Source organism: Haliaeetus albicilla, chromosome 12 (genome assembly GCF_947461875.1).
Source record: "Haliaeetus albicilla chromosome 12, bHalAlb1.1, whole genome shotgun sequence".
NCBI classification, from domain to species: domain Eukaryota; kingdom Metazoa; phylum Chordata; class Aves; order Accipitriformes; family Accipitridae; genus Haliaeetus; species Haliaeetus albicilla.
In genome coordinates, this window is record NC_091494.1 from 10,935,794 (window position 1) to 10,955,323 (window position 19,530).

A 19,530-nucleotide genomic window follows, 5' to 3' on the forward strand; every position below is an offset into this window, starting at 1 on the left:
CAGGAATTTGATCAGGACTGTGGGACTAAACTAGAACATATGCTGTCTGGTAAGTGGTAAAAGAGTCAACATCTAACACCATGGAAAACCCAGAAAAGTAAGGATTGCATAAAGGGAGGAAGAAAAGTTGACAAATAATAGCGAGGAGAAGCTTCAAAGCAGTAAGAATTTAAGGAAAGGGAAATTTAAAGAATTTGTGCACTTCTAGCTAGAATTCATAAGCATCAGTAAATATACAGAATGGGGTGATTTTGTACAGTTCCTGTTTACAGGAATCCTCTGCGGCTCAGTGTTTTCTGATTCCAAATGTTCATACTAACATTTTATTTTCTCTTTTATATGAACTTGTTTAATTTGAAATATCACACTCAAAATTCTTTGATCTTCCAGATAAACTCAACTGGGATTTTGATTTTTAATGAAGCCATTACCAAGATAATTTCATGTCAGTGCTTTCATATTTAGAGTTTTGTGCAGTTTTAAAATTTCTGCCAGTTGTTACAGCCTCTCTAAAACAACTTTCTAGAATTCTTTTTGTCATTACTTAGAAAAAAGTTCTTTTAAAAGACATTTTTTCATTAACATTTTTGTAGAAAAAAATTATTTTTTTAAAGATTAAATAAATAAAAAATTTTAGTAGCTGTGGTTTTCCAGCAACTTTAAAAAAACTAACCTAATGAAAAATGGTCCAAAAAAAGTTAATAGTCTTTGAATCCACATTCCAATTAAGAACTACTGGAGAATAGACATCAGTTCTACCGGCTGCCTTTCTGACTTCTTGCAGATGCTGTTGTAATCTGTGTAGGCCTGTATAAATGAGAAAAAACAGACGCTCAGAATGACAATTTCATTGAACTCTACAACAGTTTCTAATAGGGTTTGAGTGCTCTTATGGGTAGAGCAGAAAAATGAAGTAGAGTGCCAGGTAAAGCTGAAAGGCGCAGTTAAAGATCAACCACAGGGTGTCTAAACATTCTGGAAGGTCTCTAAGTGCTGCTTTTTGCCTACGGTAAGCTTAAGAAACTGAACTCTCCAAAATGATGCCCCTTGCCTTTGAGTGTGGAGACAGTGTCGTGCACTGTTGCCCCCACAGACATTAGAATAGCTAACGTTTTGCTATGCTTTTTTCATCCTTGTCTTCTGCAGAAGTGCTGGGAGAGTTGTAACATTGTAAAAGGGAGCACTGGCTTGGAAGATAAGGAAGTCAGGGCACAGAGGCAAGATGTTCTGTATCATTTATTTTAATACCACTGGGGCTGGGGATATTGGTTCTGATTTAAGTAGTGTTTGGTGATGTTTGTCATGAGAATGGCAAAGCTAGGAATACACATAGGAATTAAGAGTTCTGTGAAGGGCTGCAGTACACCTACTAGTAAAAACATACAGGGAGTTGTTTTGTTTCTTTTTAATCCCTTCAAGCACAGGCATCTCTTCTGGAAATCTCAGCAGGAATCACTAAGGATTTCATGGAAACACAGGCCGGCCCATGCTCTGTGACTCCTCCTTATCAGAGCTGGGGTATACTGGCAGGAGGATGTCAGGAAGCTTCTGCTGTTATTGTGCTTGGTGTTCCTGTTCTTCAGAGAGGAATGAAGGTTGAAAATATGAACTCTTTCACATGTTCTCAGCCGTACAAAAAAGTGCATCTTCTTTATAAAGCGCTGGTCATTTTACAGATTAAGAACTGAATTCAAATGCTTATAATAGTGGGATTAGTCAGCCTTCAGGTAATGTTTTGTCCTTCATTTCCCCAAGTATCTTGTGACCAAGGCTACTGAGACCATGTGACCTGTGGGCTTCCCTTTGTCATCCTATGCCTGGAGATCACAGTGAGGCAGGGACAGCAAAGGGATGCTCAGCTGTCGTCTCTTCCATCGGCCAGCCATTTCAGCCTCATGATAAAGACTTTTATCTTAGGAGAAAGCATAGGTATATGTCACCTTACTGAAGAATTCCTAATTCTAACCAGTGAAGAGTTAAAAGCATCAAAGACACAGTAACTGGGAGCCATCCAAGTAACAGTGAAGCTAATGAAGTAATAGGAGAATCACGTTATCTGTTTTATCTGTATGTGGTGTCTGTCAAAAGAGATTACAAACAGTTCACCAACACTGAGTAAATTCACCAACACTGAGTGAATAAACAATCAGTATGGAGCTGATGCAAAAGCAAGGGCACAGAGACATCTTACTCTTTTTCTTTTGGGGCTATGAAATGGCATATGGACATTTTTCCTGGTGTTGGCCATCATTTTTCCTAACTGCTCTGGTTTGAAGTGATGCTGTAACACAGAAATCCCATCCACTCATAATATCCCAACCTCTTAAACTAAGTTTCAATGACAATTCTTTTTTTGTTTCTGTTCTTTTGGTTTTTTGCAGGGCTGGGACAAGGTGTTCCTGTAGTTGGGCTCATAGTAGAAGGGGGTCCCAATGTGATCTCCATTGTCTTAGAGTGTCTACGAGAAGAACCCCCTCTCCCTGTTGTGATATGTGATGGTAGCGGACGAGCATCAGATATTCTGTCATTTGCACACAAGTATTCAGAAGAAGGAGGGTAAGATTTTATCTCCACCAAAGCTGTGTCTTGCTGGTGAGGACAATGTAGGACTACATGTCTTGTTTTCATTAAAGCTTCATAAAAAAACACCTCAGGGACAAAATGCTACTAACAGAGGCATTCTGCTGTCAGTCAACTTTTGTTGCCCGTTTGGTCTTAGCCCTGGTGTTAATGAGTAGAAATTATTACCACTTGGAATGTATTTGATGGTCCATTGAAATGAGCTTGCTCTCAGTGCAGCACACTGTCATACAAGCTCCATCAAAGTTTGCTGCACTATACTTGGTGCTGGGTTGGGCATGTTAGAAGGAAGCAACAAGTGGTTCCCAAGAATTACTGTTTTTCTCAGGCCAGAGCTGAGGTTAATTAGTGAATGTATTTGCAAAATTTGTACTGCCTGATTCTAGTGCATTGTGCGAATGAGCTTCATTCTCCAGGAGTGCCAGAGCAGCTGAAGAAAATGTTGGGTTTCCTTCCATTCTCTTACTATTTTTTGCATCTGTGGTGGTTCTTCAGGGCAATGCTGCCCGATATCATGAACAGAGTGGAGGATGTTGTCTGAAGCATTCTGCTCCACAGCTCTTCTATCCATTGCCCAAATGAATCTGTAAAAGTCACTCCTAATCCAAAGTTCTTTGGAATCTGTTATTTTTATGGTTGGTTGTCTGCCCCTTTGGTTGATAAAAACTATGGTTAGTTTAAAGAAGATACAAAGCCTATACTAGCAGCATATAAAGCTCATCTGCTCTGCAGAGTGAGAGATCTGTCCTGACAAATACTCCAAGTGGAAGCAGAGTATTGCATTTTTAATTTAAAATACTGCTTCTCCCAGTCAAGTAACGTACATTCCCCATTGTCATTGTTAATATCAGGATTTCATCTTTAGTAGCCAGATTCAGGCAGAAACCTAGCATATTGTCTTGATTCGGGTGTGGCACACCCGTCTTGAACTGAAGAAATAGCCTGCTTCCTTGACTGAAGTTGGAGTTTAGCTTGGATTAAATATTAAGCAGACAACTAGTATTGTCAAGCAATGCAGATGTTATTTGATGAATTGGGAGAGCAGCTCTAATGCTGGATTTTTTTTATGTTTACACACAGTACATATTTAATCCTACCAACAGTATTTATGATTCAGCAACTTTCTTTTCTTTTCCATTGATCAACCCTCCTTAGCTTAGATCAAACTTCGGGGTTTTTTTTTCTTTCTCATTCATCCTTCCTATCGGCTCATAGGTAATTGAAAGAGCTTATCAGGATCAGTCTGTCTGAGATCTGCTCACTGCATGACTTTTTCTCCCAGTGCATATGATGTAGTGTCCAATTTTCCTCTCCAATAATTATGATGAGATGAATGAGTTCATCTGGTAAGGCAGGCTGGTAATGAGAATTTTTTGTCAACCCTGCTGTCTAGAAGAATCTTTTTCTCACAATTCACTTTGAATTGTACTGCATTTCACAGTCTCTGCTGTCTCACTGCTTTGAATGCCTGCTGGTAACGTTTGCCATCATCTGAAAATACATGTGTTTTATTAGGAAATGGATGAAGACTGAAGGGCTCTGTTTCAGATTGCTTTGAGAGATCAAACATTTCTGACCTTTCTAGAATGTTTTTGATCTAATTTCTTCAATCATCTTTTGGTTTGTTTGTTTCTCAGTTGGGTATTATGAGGTTTCAGATATGCTAGCAATTTAAATCCTCTGTTTAAGAGGATAACCAAGGTGACATACCAGTAGTATGAAATATTTTGGGGTGTTTAGCTATATGCAAACGGCCTTACAACATTTAGAGGCACAGGTAGGAGTCCTCTAAAGGTCTACTGCTGAAATCCTGAAGACTGAACTTCTTAACAAAAGTATATCTATAATATATAACAGGAGTAAGAGCTATCTGCATTATATTCCAGGGTGAAAGGATAGTTCAAGTTGCCTGCCAGTTTTTAAATCAATGCTGAAGTACTGAGATGCATAAGAGCCAGTCTGGGTATGAATTTCCTGATTAACTGTTAACTCTTCATGAGCTCCTTACCTGTACTGAATGCAAAGATGCTGTGTGTTTTCATTTATTTTCAAAATGAAGTCATTGCACTGGTGGATGAAAAATTGTTTCTCAAACAGCAGGCCTTTTGAATATATATTAATTCTGGCAATATCTTCTTTTATGTCTCATTTTTCATTTAGGATAATAAGCGAATCCCTTAGAGACCAGCTTCTAGTTACCATCCAGAAAACCTTTAACTACAACAGGAATCAAGCTCATCAGCTGTTCATCATTCTCATGGAGTGTATGAAAAAAAAAGAACTTGTAAGTGTCCTGAAAGTAGTTCACAAAGATAATTTCTGTGACCAAACTTTATAGAGTACTTTCAAGTGCTATTCTCCCAGGGTTACAGTTTAACCTTCCCCCCCCCCCCCCCCCATAACTCCATAAATGTACACAATCATTCATTCATAAGCATAGGCCAAGAAAGGGATTTTGTCTTTTGGAAAGCCTCTAAAACCAATTTCAGATTCTTCTCCTGTGTAAGTTGATAGGAATCTTTTTTCATGGACTTCTGCAATACAGACTAAGACACTGAGATAAATGCACTAAAACTATGATCAACTGCAGAAAGTAGAGGGAAGATAATTGAAGAAAGTGTTCCTAGGAGCAATAAGCATTCAAAGTGCATCAGTACAGTTTTGGTCTTCTGATATAGTTACTTTTTAACAGCTTTTCATTCCAGTAAAATGGGCTCTTCAGGTCTTTCAAAAGCAATTGAAATAGTAAGTGTCCTTGAAGATCCCAGCCTTGCTTGATGCTGGCTTGTTGCAGGCCTGTTCTATGTACTGTACCACTCAGTCAGGTTCCTGCCCATCTGCCATATCTCAGCTGCAGAAAAAAAGTGTGCTCAGGAAAAGAAAATCTTTAACATTCACATCTGTCATCTGTGAACAGTGTCTTGAAATTGTGTTCACTGTGCCTGTGCCTTTGCAGGCAAAATGAACCTTTGAGTGTTTTCCTTTGACTAATTGTCTTACTGAATTTTTTTAAATATGACCTCTCCCTGAGTCCTGATATAATTCCATTTCATTCTTTCATACAAATCCTAAGCAGCTGTTTTAATAGCAGATGAACAGTCTGATAGATTTTTGTGGTTTTTTTTAATTACAGCTGGAACTAGTATGGCTGATTTTTTTATCTTTTTTGGTAAAGTTGCATATTTCTATTAGATAGAAAGAAGAGACAACTACCACAGCCTTCTCCTCAGGTTGTCTGTAGGGAATCAGATAACCAAACTGCTATTGAATTTAGGTGTAAAATGTGGGGCAGTTTCATTCTTCAGGATACCTAATTGTATCACTAAGGAAGTGACACCTATAACAGGAGCAGCTGTAAAGAAACTATTTGAATGGCAGATGAAACTTTTCTCATGAGGCTGAGAAAAGAGGGAATTTTTTTCTAGGTTCCTAGTAAAATGGTGTTTCATGCTCCCTTAAAACTAAGTGTGTTTTCCTTCCACAGAGCCCACACTTTCTGTCTTTGGTCAATTTGGGGACAAACTCTAAACTTTGGTCTTCCTAAGTTTAATACTGTCTTCAACAGATGATGTGAAACTTTTTTCTTAAAATTTAGAATAAACAATAAACTGAATGTAGCATTCCTTACAGTTCTTACTCTTTTGAGTAGGGAATTTTCTTTTGATTTCTAGAAATAATTGTTTAGTTGTTCAATGAGAAATAATAATCCTGCTCTGGTACCCAGAGAAGTATGATGGAAGGGGGAAAGAAAAGTCTTTTCCCTGGAGTATTTGGTTGTTACTTGCCATGGCAGTACTGCATGTAGTAGCTGCTAGTGTTTGCATTTCTAGTCTCAGATTTGTAGCAAAGAAAATTAATACAATGTGATTTTTAGTTATCTAAGCCTAAATCCTGACGTATTTACTTCAGAATCAGTGCAGTGATTTAGTTTGAGCATGGGGTCAGGTGTATTGTTGTGAGAAAGGGGAGCAGCCCCTGTATGTTACTCGTGTAAGTGCTATTGATTCTTAAGTAGTAGCTTTTGTGCAAGTAAGATCTGCATCAAATTGTCTAAAATTTGACCTGATTTATGCACATGAACATGAACAGTCCCACCATTTTTTGCTAGAGCTGTCACTACCATGCACAGGCATGCTTCTGGTTCCATCTTTTCTGTTGTGTGGTTTCATACTCACTTGGTATTATTAGTGAGTGAAGGACTAATGCAAGAAGATACCACTTGATCCCCACTTAGAGTAATAGGATACAGAGCTCAACTCAGCACAATGGTACTAATCATAACGCAAAGAAACTTCCTCAAATCTGTACATCAAGCTTTGTGCTAGTCCTCTTTTTATACAAGCTGCTCCCAGTGATCAAAGTACCAATTAAGGCATTACATTTTACATTACTTTTGAGCAATTAAAGTAAACACTGGAAATGAAGAGATCACTTTTATCAGATTAGAATTATCCCTGATGTTCCAGTGAAGGAACAAAGAGGACCACAAAAAACCTCCAGAAATCCAGTTCATCATTTCCACTGAATGAACTCCGATTCTCTGAGATGTCCTGTTCTACTTTTCAACACTCTTTAAGTCTCACATCAGTAGAAAGGTGGCTAGCAAAGAATTTGGAACATAAAAGAAGTTTATGTTATGAAGAAGTTTAATGATGTTTGCTATTTTTTCTTTCTCTTGCTTTGGAGAGATGGACACTAAAATTGGTTAACTAAATACTTAAATACCAACAAGTAGTTTCCCGCCTCCCATATAGTATTGTAGAAGTCTCTTCTAATAGTGTTTCCATTCTTCCTCCATTCTTTCCAATGCTTTTCTTTCCAAGGTTCATTACATTTGATGCTGAATTCCCTTTAGTGTGGGAGGGATTTCTGCAAAAAGAGAAGGTCCATTTTAGTTTTATCTCTGTTTTTGATTTTTGATCAGATTTTGATACTACTTAGTTCTTGGGTTCATAAAAGCCAGATTATGCAATTTTGCATGATTTTTAGCAACATATATTTAAATACCTTTGCCAGAACTAAATTCTGTAAGGATTAATCCAGCTGCAAATGCCACTTGGAACAGAATATGACAAACGGTGTATTTTCTAGTAATTGTGCTCTGTACTGCAATCAAATAGATATCCATCCATGCTTTTTTCTTATGCATTCAGAAGTATTACTAGCATGCACAGTTGATTATGTAAAATCTTACTTAAAGGCTCCAAATGTGAAGTCTTTACATTTGTCTGGGTAATATAAATGTACTGCTGATATATTTACATTTGTACGACGCCAACGTTAGTTCCATACATATGCCTTCATCAGAAATCATGTTGGTAATAAGCATGACTATGATAAGCTGACTGTAAGAGCGTCAGCCTTCCTAGAGAAGTTGATTGAGAAAAGAGAGCCCACACCTGCCTTAGTCAACTGCTTTGAATTTAAAATGCACATCAGAGCCGGCCTGATTTACTCAGCAAAGTTCAGACACTGACTGTGCAGCCTAAGCAGGCTTATGGTTTGCATTTGTTGATAATTTTGTGTTTTGTTGATAATTTTGTCTGCTTTTGTGTTAATTAATACTTTTTTCCTTTAGTTCTTCTCTCTTCTGATGTCATGTATTTTTGCATTCATGCAAAGTCTATTCTGTTGAGAAAATTGCTATTCCCAGTACTTAATGCTAGCAGCTGCTGTGAAGATTCACTTTCCGAAAATGAAGAATTTGTTATTTTTTGTCTGCATTCAATATTAACTTAATTAACATAGAATATTAGTTTATTCTGCCTTTGAATTATTAATCTTTTCATATGTAGTTAGTTCAATGGCTAGGCTTTATACAAATTACTATTTTTAAAATCAGTGAATTGTAATGGACTCAACAAAGCAAATGTGACTAGAAATAATTGCTTTTCTTTATTAGTTGATTCAGCTTTTTTGATTGTCAATATTTAGCATATCCTGCAACTAAAAAACATTTGACTATTATCGTCAATAAAATTAATGCTATGATAGTTATCTCAGGTAACTAGCATTTCCATTTCCTAGCTGGCATTTTCATTACTAATGGAAAGTAATTGAACTGTCAGAAAACAAATCAGTTTGGCATGGCAGGTTTTTTACCACTTTTCAAAATTCATGGGTTTGGTGAAGAATTTTATCAAGTTGGGATATTTTAGGATAACTTTATTGAAAGAATTTAATTAAATGCTTTTGTGATAATTAGATTTCAAAGAAAAATTTAGTGGAACTGTACTTTTTGAAAAATCTCAAGTCTTAGAAAATAATAAAGCTTTACCATTCTGCTCTTTTTTGTATCTACACGTTTAGTCTGTCATGTGTTGTAATTTTGTGTGTTTGGATTTTTGCTATCCTTTAGATTACTGTGTTCCGCATGGGGTCTGAAGGGCAACAGGACATTGAGATGTCTATTTTAACTGCTCTCCTCAAAGGTGGGTTTTGCAAGCAATTAGGAAGGATGCACAAATTGATCCCAAGAAGATGGTCCTATACACTGTCTGAAGCTCACTCTTGATGTTTAAGTCTTTGATTTATTCGCTTGGATTCTAACAAGTAACCTGAACATGCTTGGCTTAAGGTTCAGATTAGCTTGAAGCATACAATCTAGACGGAAAGTTTTGTGTGGCTTTCCTTGCCTAAAAGCCTGGGATGGGAATGCTGCAACAACTATGCTACTGATATTTCAACACATTTTATTGCAGTTCTAGCATATATTAATAAAGTTAGAAAAAAAGGTGGGAAGGTTAAAAGACTATCTGGCTTTTTCCAGATCTCAGACTGTGGTCTTTAAGCTTTAGCGTAAAATTTAAGATCAGTTCCATATTCGGAGTTTGTCATGTTTGCTGAAACAACTGTTTTCTGTCTGCAGGTATATAGTAGTTGATACGGGCTCAGTATGGGATCACTGGAGTCCCCAAAGCTAAGAAATAAAGAGAGGAGTTACTATACTCATATCTACAGCATCAGCCAAAGGAGCTGAGAGGAGGAGTCTTTTAGAACTGTTAAATGTCTATCTTTAGTGTCAGAATATAAAGTCAATGTGGGAGCTTTAAGGAAAAAAGGGAGAGAATCTGGTTAATCCTTTTGAATTAGGATTATGGGGTTAAATGGCAAATGCTATAAATTGATTTGACGAATCCACTGCTTTGTGGTAGAATTATTCTAATGGTAGTATGATATGGAGTCAGGCTTGCTGTTTTCTAGTTCTTGGAGAAGTGAATTACAGAAGGTTGTCCAATCTTGTTTCATCATGCATGAAATACTAAACATCTGTGTGTTTCTCGGTAGGTACCAATGCATCTGCTCCCGACCAGCTCAGCTTGGCTTTGGCCTGGAATCGTGTAGACATTGCACGCAGCCAAATCTTTGTCTTTGGACACCACTGGCCAGTAAGACAAAGTTTTTCTAGTCGTATTGTTTGTTAACAATTTAAAGTAAGTGGTGGAATATTCACAGCTTGGATTTTGTTGGCAGGAGAAACAGTATTGAATTCTGTTTTATGCTGATCTGATGTAGGATATCTCATTAATTAAGAATGACCTATTTGTTTTGAAATTTCCTTATACTGTCATTTGCAAATATTTAGCGATAATTTAATCTTTGTGAAAGAAAGAAAAGCAATTTCACAACAAGCAGAAGAATAACCATATTTAAGATTCATTGTGGGATTTGAAAGAAAAAAAAAAAAAAGCATTTACTGGAAAGAGTCTGTGGCCTTACATACAGCTGGACAATAGCAGTCCTGGTCACCCCCAGTGAATTTGTGTGATGCACTAGCGTTGCCTAGACTTCTGACTTTTTGACATGGGCTAGCAGTTGGCAAAGTCCCCAGCTACCTGTGGCAAGAAAATTCCGGAGCTGCTTAGAAGGAATTGTGTTGCTCACTTCATTAATACCTGTGAAAATCTCTATTTGGATTAATGGAGCAAAATCCTGATGACCAGAAGAAACCACTGCAGAAAACAGGCCTCTGGCAGCCAGAGCTGTGCCAAATGAACTTGGAAGCAGATCTTAAGTAAAGCTGTAGGTCCTGAAGTTGGATTTTCTTTCTCAAATTATTGGAGTTTCATGCTGCACTAGTTGAAGTCAGTGGTTAAACACTGCAGTGCCTTTGTTTATCTGTGTAACCAAAATCCTCTATTTAAGCCACTTTCCTGTTTCACTGTATTGATGCTTTTTGCTTTACTGTGTGAACCATCTGGTGTTGAACTACTATAGTGTCATGAGGAGACCAGCCTAAAAGAGGCAGTAAGAATGAAGTGCAAGAATTACTATTTTTTAAAAAATTAGTTGTAATTCCTGAAACTATGCAATAAAATGACACTCAAAGGAACGCTATTCATGTGCACACTATCCATAATGGTGAGATTTATTTAATTTGGAAGCCCATATAATTAAATTTAAATAAATGTTGCTGCATGTGCTGTTATATTCCTTCACTTATGGTAATGTGATGTTTCCAATATTCAAGGTTCATTAAAATGCTGATACAGAGAGGATTTAATCATCCTAAAGATGATGACATATTATTACTATAAAACATTTATTTGAAGGGAATGTTCCAATCTCCATATTATTGTGGTTAGATTTAGAGATACCACCTAGCAACTGAAGCTGGTTACTGCTTTGGCCTATTTCATACTCATACTCTGCAACAATTTGTGGAAACAGTATCAGCCAATTGCGGTTCACTGTCATTTCAAATTCATAAAGATTGCTTTCAGGCTAGCCTGTGCTGCAAGTTGGCAGCTGCAGTTTTGTCCAGGCTTACAAATGGATTCATGGTAGCTAGGCAGAGATATTTTTTTTTTAAGACAAACAAAACCAGAGAAAACAAGCCTTGTTAAAGGCTTGGTTCTGTAGTTGTCTGTGCAGAGCATCGATAGTTGTAATCCACTTTACATGTTTGTGGAGGTTGTATAACCTAAGCATTAACTGGAGCAAGTTAAGCTTCCAAATCACAGACAAGTAGTGTCAAGTTATTTGCATGTGTGCCTGCCTGTCTTGGGTAGTAGATAGGTTGGAAAGGGGAAGGACGTTACAAAGAGTAAATGGGTCTAAAGAGGTATAAACAGAAGTATTGTCTGCAGAATGTAAACGAACCAGTTAGTGGGTCTCTTTCCTCTCCTTTCTGCCTCTGCAGTATGGATGCTATTTGGCATCATGCAACGTTCTTGTTAAGCTCTTTCTGTACAGCTCCTTATCCTGCTTGTTGCTATTTATTTTGACAACTATTGCTTTCACTGAGAGTAAAGAAACTGAAGTGTCACAAAATTGAATAGTGTCTCTTTCCAGTCCTCTCGCACTGATTTTATTTTGCAAGATAAATCCTCCACATTCTACCTACTTCACTACTTTGACTTTCAGTGTTACTGACTATATTGGACCAAACAGCTTTAAAAAAAGTGTAAAGCTGTGGCTATGCAAGAAAGTCCTTATACTTAAGGAAATTATCATTTTTAGTTGACTGCATGTGAGAAGTGGTGACTGGGGAACGAGCTCAACAGGAGTGTATTCAATGAAATAATCACTGTATGATCAATTAGATTTCTAATACTTCTAATGCATTATTAAATACAGCCTTTAGCAAGCCTTACAGCTCCTGATGGTACAGCTCCTGAGAAGGAAAAGAAATCTCCAGCAGCTCAGACTAAAGCAGCCAGAGGGAAAGGAAAAGGGAAGAAAAAGGGAGGAAAAGGAAAAGAAGAGCCAGAAGAAGAAACAGATCCAAGAAAGCTTGAACTCCTGAACTGGGTGAGATGAAAGTATTTGTATTAAAACTGTTGAAGAATTCTTTTTTTTTTTTTTTCATCTTGGGGCCAAAGAGAGTGGGAAAATACACATTTTCATTCTATAGAATGCTCATTTGCACATTCTCACAAGATCAGCAGTAGACTCTGCAGGGATGCTGTTCAGTCTTTGAGCGAGGAATCCCTCTCTCATCCCATGTTCACCACATGCAGCCATACCAGAACAGTACAAGTCAGTGCTTATCTGCTTCATCTTCTTCCTTGCACTTGTCAGAAGTAAATAAGAACACCAGTGGACATCTTCATCCTTCCTTGTACATGTTATTTATCCAGCAAAGGCAGTTTAAATATCTCCATTTTTAAGTGCTTCATTTTCCAGTTGCAATAGGTTAGATTGTCCTGTTGTCTGGATTAAAGTTCATGTGTCAAGGAGATTGCTGCTCAAGGGATTTTCCCCTTTCCTACTGGGTTCTAACCCCTTAGACCATATTAAGAGAAGATCCATTAGGCTTCCTGACCAACATTTTCCAAAGGCAAAGCTAAGTTGGTGAAGGAAGAGGAAGTGCTTCTTCCCAAATGATTTGAGTCTTTTGGCATTACATGTTGCCTTTTCTCTGTGAGGCAGCAGTTTGAGCAAATGATACATATGCAAGTTACCATGTGTCATGGTTTAACCCCAGCCAGCAACTAAGCACCATGCAGCCACTCACTCACTTCCCCCCCATCCAGTGGGATGAGGGAGAGGATCAGGGAAAAAAAATAAAACTCATGCAGTGAGATAAGAACAGTTTAACAGGACAGAAAGAAAGAAAATAATAATGATGATGATGATGATAATAATAGTACAATAATAATAATAAAAGAATTGGAATATACAAAACAAGTGATCCACAATGCAATTGCTCACCACTCGCTGAGCAATGCCCTGTTAGTTCCTGAGCAGCGATCCACCCCCTGCCAGCCAGCTCCCCCCAGTTTATATACTAGACATGACATCACACAGTATGGAATATCCCTTTGGCCAGTTTGGGTCTGCTGTCCTGGCTGTGTCCCCTCCCAACTTCTTGCTGGCTGGGCATGAGAAGCTGAAAAATCCTTGATTTAGTATAAACACTACTTAGCAACAACTGAAAACATCAGTATGTTATCAACATTACTCTCATACTAAATCCAAAACATAACACTATACCAGCTTCTAGGAAGACAATTAACTCTATCCCAGCCAAAACCAGGACATCAGGGTAAAGTATGTCAACTTCTTCTTAAACGTATACAGTGCATTTTTCTTAAATTTTAACTTGTTCCTATCAATCATGTTGAAAAAGTAAATCTTTTTTCACATAATGTGTCAAGCATGGTATGCCTGGTTTAGTTAAAAATACTAAACAAAATGATTGAAAGCTACAGTTGTATTGCTAAAGGTTTCTTTCACTGCTCTCCTCTTGCCCAAGACCACATCAGAAAACCCTACCATCTGTATTGATTTGCACATGGGTAAAATGTCATTAATTTTCTAAATTCCTTTTCAATGACAGATTAATCAACATATTTGGGAACTTGGGAATATCCAAAGTAATGAAAATGTTTATGGTTGTTGGTCAACCAACTCTTCTGTGCTCATGTAGTCTCACATTCTCCATTCTGCAATTCAGGTGAATTCCCTGGAGCAGGCTATGCTGGATGCACTGGTTCTGGATCGAGTGGACTTTGTGAAACTGCTTATTGAGAATGGAGTGAACATGCAGCACTTCCTCACTATTCCTCGACTAGAAGAACTTTATAATACCGTGAGTGAGGAGAAATAATAAAACACCCTGTGATATCTTTGCTACTGTATTTCACAGGGGTGTCCTTTTTTTCTCTTCTCCTTCTGAGATATGCTTGTTTTTCCAAAAAGCTCTGAGCCCTGACAATACACAGATGTTGGACAGCAGTAAAGGAAGCCATTGCTACTACATACAGTGTCCTATTTTTTCCCTACATTCCTCATTATTAAGCCTACAGCAGCTTTCAGAAGCTATTGCAGTTTGTTATGTAAATATAGTGATGTATTTAAAATGCACGTTCAGAACACTTAAAGAACTAATGTAGATAGTAAAAATTTAATATCAGCCAGTAGTGGTCATTTACTTTTAATCTCAATTACTTTTCATGTATGTATACTTTAGTATTATTGAAATAAACCTCTAAATTTGGCAAAGTACTTACACAGCAACTTTTATTTTTAGCACATTGCAGAAGTTAGTATCATTTTTCTTTGTGGCCCAGCAAAGCAAAATGTTTTTCCCAAAACTTCAGAACATCATGCTTTTTTATTCAAATTCTCCCCAACCCAAGCCGCAGCAAATTCATCAGGAACATAGCTATTTCTAGACTGTTTTTCTTCCCATCATTTAAATGGCAGGTGTAGTCTAGGGCAGCATTCATACAACATTATAACTTCAGTCTAGTCCTCCAGTCCCTTTATAGCTCCTGCAGCAAGTACAAGTTCAGACAATACCACAAACTACTGTGACTTGAATCCCCACATAAAGGATTATAAGAAAGGGATTACACAGCTCTTGATAAAAATGTGTTTGCCATTGTAGCCCAGTTCCTTCTTTTCGCCCCTGCAGAGTGCGATGGCACATGGTTGCCTAAAGTTCTGCTTACCGTGCTAGATCATTAATTACATTTGTGTTTGCAAAAAAATCTGAAGAATTGAAGCTCTAATAGACCGTGAATGATTTTTGTTTCAGAGATTGGGTCCACCAAATACACTGCATTTGCTAGTCAGAGATGTGAAAAAGGTAAGCTTGACTAACAGCAGCATTACATTTGCATTATGTGAGTCAACAGTAAAAGCAAGCATAGCATGGAGGAAAGCAGACATTTGAAATCAGATGGTAGCTTTTAAGAAAAGGAAAGTTAAATTACTCCTTGTGACAAACAGTGATGTCAGTCTGAATTGAGTAAGGCTATGCTGCACTGCTAGTAATTTAAAAACTAAGGAGAGGAAAATTAAGCTCCTAGTAGTGTAATATATCATTTGAGATTGAGGTTGATAACTGTTTCTTCTTTACAAGCAGCTTCCAATGCAGTGTTACAAAGGAGGAGTGGAAGGAAAGGCCTGCTAAATTAACTGGAAGCCCCACTCACAAGCACAGAATTTGTTCCCTTTTGTTTGTTCCCTTGTGTGTTTTTGAGTTGCTTTTCTCCCATGAGTCCTACTTTTACCTGGGAGAAAATCTATTCTGTTTCTCAGTGCTACAAGTCCTAAATTTGTTCTTCATTTGTTTCCATTACATGTAAATTTGTTTATTATATGTGAACAGGGTCATTGTAAGATTTGTTGTCGTATTTGCTCTCTTTGAGGTTTTGGAGTTTTTCTTCAGTAAAATTCGACTACATGAAATAGCCTGTATTCCTTTTTGCAAAGAAAACTCCCATTTATTCCCAGGAGGTTTAGATGTGGGAATTACACAGTACTGGGTTAATGTATAGTTCATATTGATCTGCTTCATAGTTTAACACTTTTCTCATTCAGTGTTTGTCTTTTTGAGTGTTATTAATGCTCTTCTGTGTTCTGCTTTCTGTCTGTCTCTTCTCCTTTTCATTGCATTTTCATGGCTCACTCATTCAGCGGCAGTCTCGGGGATTCGGTTGGGTTAACATGGAGGTGATGTGTTTGCTTAGGATATAGTTGTTTCATCATAGCAACTTCTCAGTGGTGCTGTAGAATCAGTTATTGTTGTAGGATGTGGCTTGAACAATGAAGCACAGTTTTCAGTTCATGGTTCTAGTGAGTCAATACCTCTATCTGGTGTTTAAGTGTAACAGTGGAAATTATAGTCTGCCTTTTTCTTTGATTCTGGGCTGCACATTAATCTAAATCATGTTCTGCATTGTAGTATTAACTCTGTAGATAATATTATGATGAAATACGAGTTTCCATAAAATCTAAAGTATGCCTCATATTCACCATTAAATTAAGTCACGCTTTTATACTGGATTAATGATAATCAGTACAAAGTTATTTAATTTCATCAATATAACACTTGCAAACAACTCAGGCTTGTATGGACACTGACATATTGTACAAGTAAATCAAATGAAAATTTGTCCTCAAGTATAAATACTGCCAACCACAAAACAAAAAAATCTGGCCCCAAAAATTTTCATTATGTGAATCAGTTATCATTAATTTCATACAAATATGCAGAGACTGAAACCAGTGGCTGTGAATAATACCCATGTGCCAGTTTAAACATGACATATGTCTAGCCAGGCAATTAAATGTATGTTATGTTTTCTTATCCTAAGTCCTTATTTTGTTGTTTGTGGTTTTTTTTATTTTTTGGTAGGGAAATCTTCCACCAGATTATCATATCAGCCTAATAGATATTGGTCTTGTACTTGAATATCTCATGGGTGGAGCTTATCGCTGCAACTATACTCGAAAAAGTTTTCGGACCCTTTATAATAATTTATTTGGACCAAAGAGGGTAAGAATGAGTTCATTCTGGATGTGGCCATCATGCTGATGGTAAAAAATAAGTAATACTCTGTTTCTTTGTCTTTGTGAAACACTACATGTTAAATTCTAAGGAAATGCTGCAAGACCGAAGTTGAAACTCTGGTAGTAAAGTTATGTAAGGAACCTGTAAAAAATCTGTGTTAAAGGATGGGAGGACCCAAAAGGTGGTAAATACATTGATCTGGAGGTGAATTTCCTCCTATTTCAGTAGCTTACAATCCAAGCATTTCTAACTGTGATGTTTGTATATTTACTTATTCCTACTTGAAGCTGTAGCTCTCTTATAATGGTAAACTGGATTGGCCAAGCCAGGCCTACTTATCAAGTAATTACAACCAACAGTAGCCTTAACTTGGGTAAAGCAGAGAGTTTAGTCTGAATACAGAAGAGCTATGAACCTGTTAGAGCAGTTCTTTACAGGACTCACTGTGAGCATAAATCATATCCTATGGAAGCCACTGCAATCTCAGTAAAGCATTTCATAGTCAATCCATCCCACTCCTACCAGTTTGATGCCAGTGCCAGCAACAGATGCCCAGAGATTGAAGAGGGATCACAGGTCAGCAGGAGAACACCTGAAGAGCAGCACAAAGGAATTCCAGCCACTCCAGCCAGTAAGTCAGCTTCATCATGGGCCCAACTTAAATGCCTCTACGCAAATGCAGGTAGCATGGGGAGTAAACAAGAGGAGTTAGAGACGTGCACATGCCTGCAGGGCTATGATCTTATTGGCATCACTGAGACGTGGTGGGATGGCTCCTGTGACTGGAGTGTTGGAATGGAAGGATACAGGCTCTTTCAGAAGGACAGGCGGGGGAGACAAGGAGAGGGTGTCACCCTCTATGACCAGCTGGAGTTCACGGTCTGCCTGATGAGGAGCTGACCGAGAGCTTATGGGTCAGGGTTAAATGGAGGGCAGGGACAGGTGACATTATAGTGGGGGTCTGCTACAACTACCTGACCAGGAAGACTGAGCGGATGAGGCCCTCTATAGACAGATAGGAGCAGCCTCATGTTCACAAGCCCTGGTCCTCATGGGGGACTTCAGCCACCCCAGTATCTGTTGGAGGGACAACACAGCAGGGCATAAGCAATCCAGGAGGTTCCTTGAGTGCGTTGATTACAAATTCCTTCTCCAAGTGACAGAGAACCCCATGAGGACAGGTGCTATGCTGGACCTTGTTCTCACCAACAAGGAGGAGCTGGCGGGGAATATGAAGCTCAAGGGCAGCCTTGGCTGCAGTGACCATGAAATGGTGGAGTTCAAGATCCTTAGGGCAGTGAGAAGGACACACAGCAAGCTTGCTACCCTGGACTTCAGGAGAGCAGACTTTGGCCTCTTCAGGGATCTGCTTGGTAGAGTACCATGGGATAAAGCCCTGGAGGGAAGAGGGGCCCAAGAAAGCTGTTAATATGCAAGGATCACCTCCTCCAAGCTCTGGAGCGATGCATCCCAACAAAGAGGAAATCAGGCAAAAATGCCAGGAGGCCTGCATGGATGAACAAGGAGCTCCTGGAAAAATTCAAACACAAAAAGGAAGCCTACAGAGAATGGAAGCAAGGACAAGTAGCCTGGGAGGAATACAGAGAAATTGTCTGAGCAGCCAGGGATCAGGTTAGGAAAGCTAAAGCCCTGATAGAATTAAATCTGGCCAGGTATGTCAAGGGCAACAAGAAAAGCTTCTATAGGTACATCAGTGATAAAAGGAAGACTAGGGAAAATGTGGGTCCTCTCTGGAAGGAAACAGGAGACCTGGTTACTGGGGACATGGAGAAGGCTGAGGTACTCAATGACTTTTTTTTGCCTCAGTCTTCACCAGCAAGTGCTCCAGCCACACTGCCCAAGTCACAGAAAGCAAAGGCAGGGACTGGGAGAACAAAAAACCACCCACTGTAGGAGAAGATCAGGTTCAAGACCATCTAAGGAACCTGAAGGTGCACAAGCCCATGGGACCTGATGAGATGCATCCGCGAGTCCTGAGGGAAGTGGCAGATGAAGTGGCTAAGCCACTATCCATCATATTTAAGAAGTCACGGCAGTCTGGTGAAGTTCCCACTGACTGGAAAAGGGGAAACATAACCCCCATTTTTAAAAAGGGAAAAACAGAAGACCTAGGGAACTACAGGCCAGTCAGTCTCACCTCTGTGCCTGGCAAGATCATGGAGCAGATAGATCCTCATGGAAGCTATACTGAGGCACATGGAAAATAAGGAGGTGATTGGTGACAACCAACATGGCTTCACTAAGGGCAAATCACACCTGACAAATTTGGTGGCCTTCTACGACAGGGTTACAGTGATGATGGATAAGGGAAGAGCAACAGACATCATCTACCTGGGCTTGTGCAAAGCATTTGACAGTGTCCTGCACAATGTCCTTGTCTTTAACTTGGAGACACATGGATCTGATGGATGGACCACTCGGTGGATAAGGAATTGGTTGGATGGTCACACTCAAAGAGTTGCATTCAACGGCTGGATGTCCAAGTGGAGACCAGTGACGAGTGGCATTCCTCGGGGGTCGGTATTGGGACTGGCGCAGTTTAATGTCTTTGTCGGCAACATGGACAGTGGGATTAAGTGCACCCTCAGCAAGTTTGCTGATGACGCCAAGCTATATGGTGTGGTCGACACGCTGGAGGGAAGGGATGCCACCAGAGGGACCTTGATAGGCTTGAGAGGTGG

At 38.8% G+C, this 19,530-nt stretch overlaps 1 protein-coding gene across 13 annotated transcripts in view; it reads left to right on the forward strand.

The window, feature by feature from the left end:
- The window catches only part of TRPM1 (transient receptor potential cation channel subfamily M member 1), a 122,571-nt gene that overhangs the window by 75,458 nt on the left and 27,583 nt on the right, over positions 1 to 19,530 (forward strand). For 8 of the 13 annotated variants that reach the window (XM_069798033.1, XM_069798026.1, XM_069798025.1 and 5 more), the window contains 9 exons: positions 2,382 to 2,556; positions 4,741 to 4,864; positions 8,939 to 9,011; positions 9,868 to 9,968; positions 12,160 to 12,333; positions 13,982 to 14,116; positions 15,068 to 15,118; positions 15,952 to 15,987; positions 16,673 to 16,813. In XM_069798033.1, coding sequence (XP_069654134.1) covers positions 2,382 to 2,556; positions 4,741 to 4,864; positions 8,939 to 9,011; positions 9,868 to 9,968; positions 12,160 to 12,333; positions 13,982 to 14,116; positions 15,068 to 15,118; positions 15,952 to 15,987; positions 16,673 to 16,813 — 1,010 coding nt within the window. The remainder of the gene's footprint in view (positions 1 to 2,381; positions 2,557 to 4,740; positions 4,865 to 8,938; positions 9,012 to 9,867; positions 9,969 to 12,159; positions 12,334 to 13,981; positions 14,117 to 15,067; positions 15,119 to 15,951; positions 15,988 to 16,672; positions 16,814 to 19,530) is intronic. The other 5 variants (XM_069798029.1, XM_069798032.1, XM_069798031.1 and 2 more) reach the window with 2 other exon arrangements.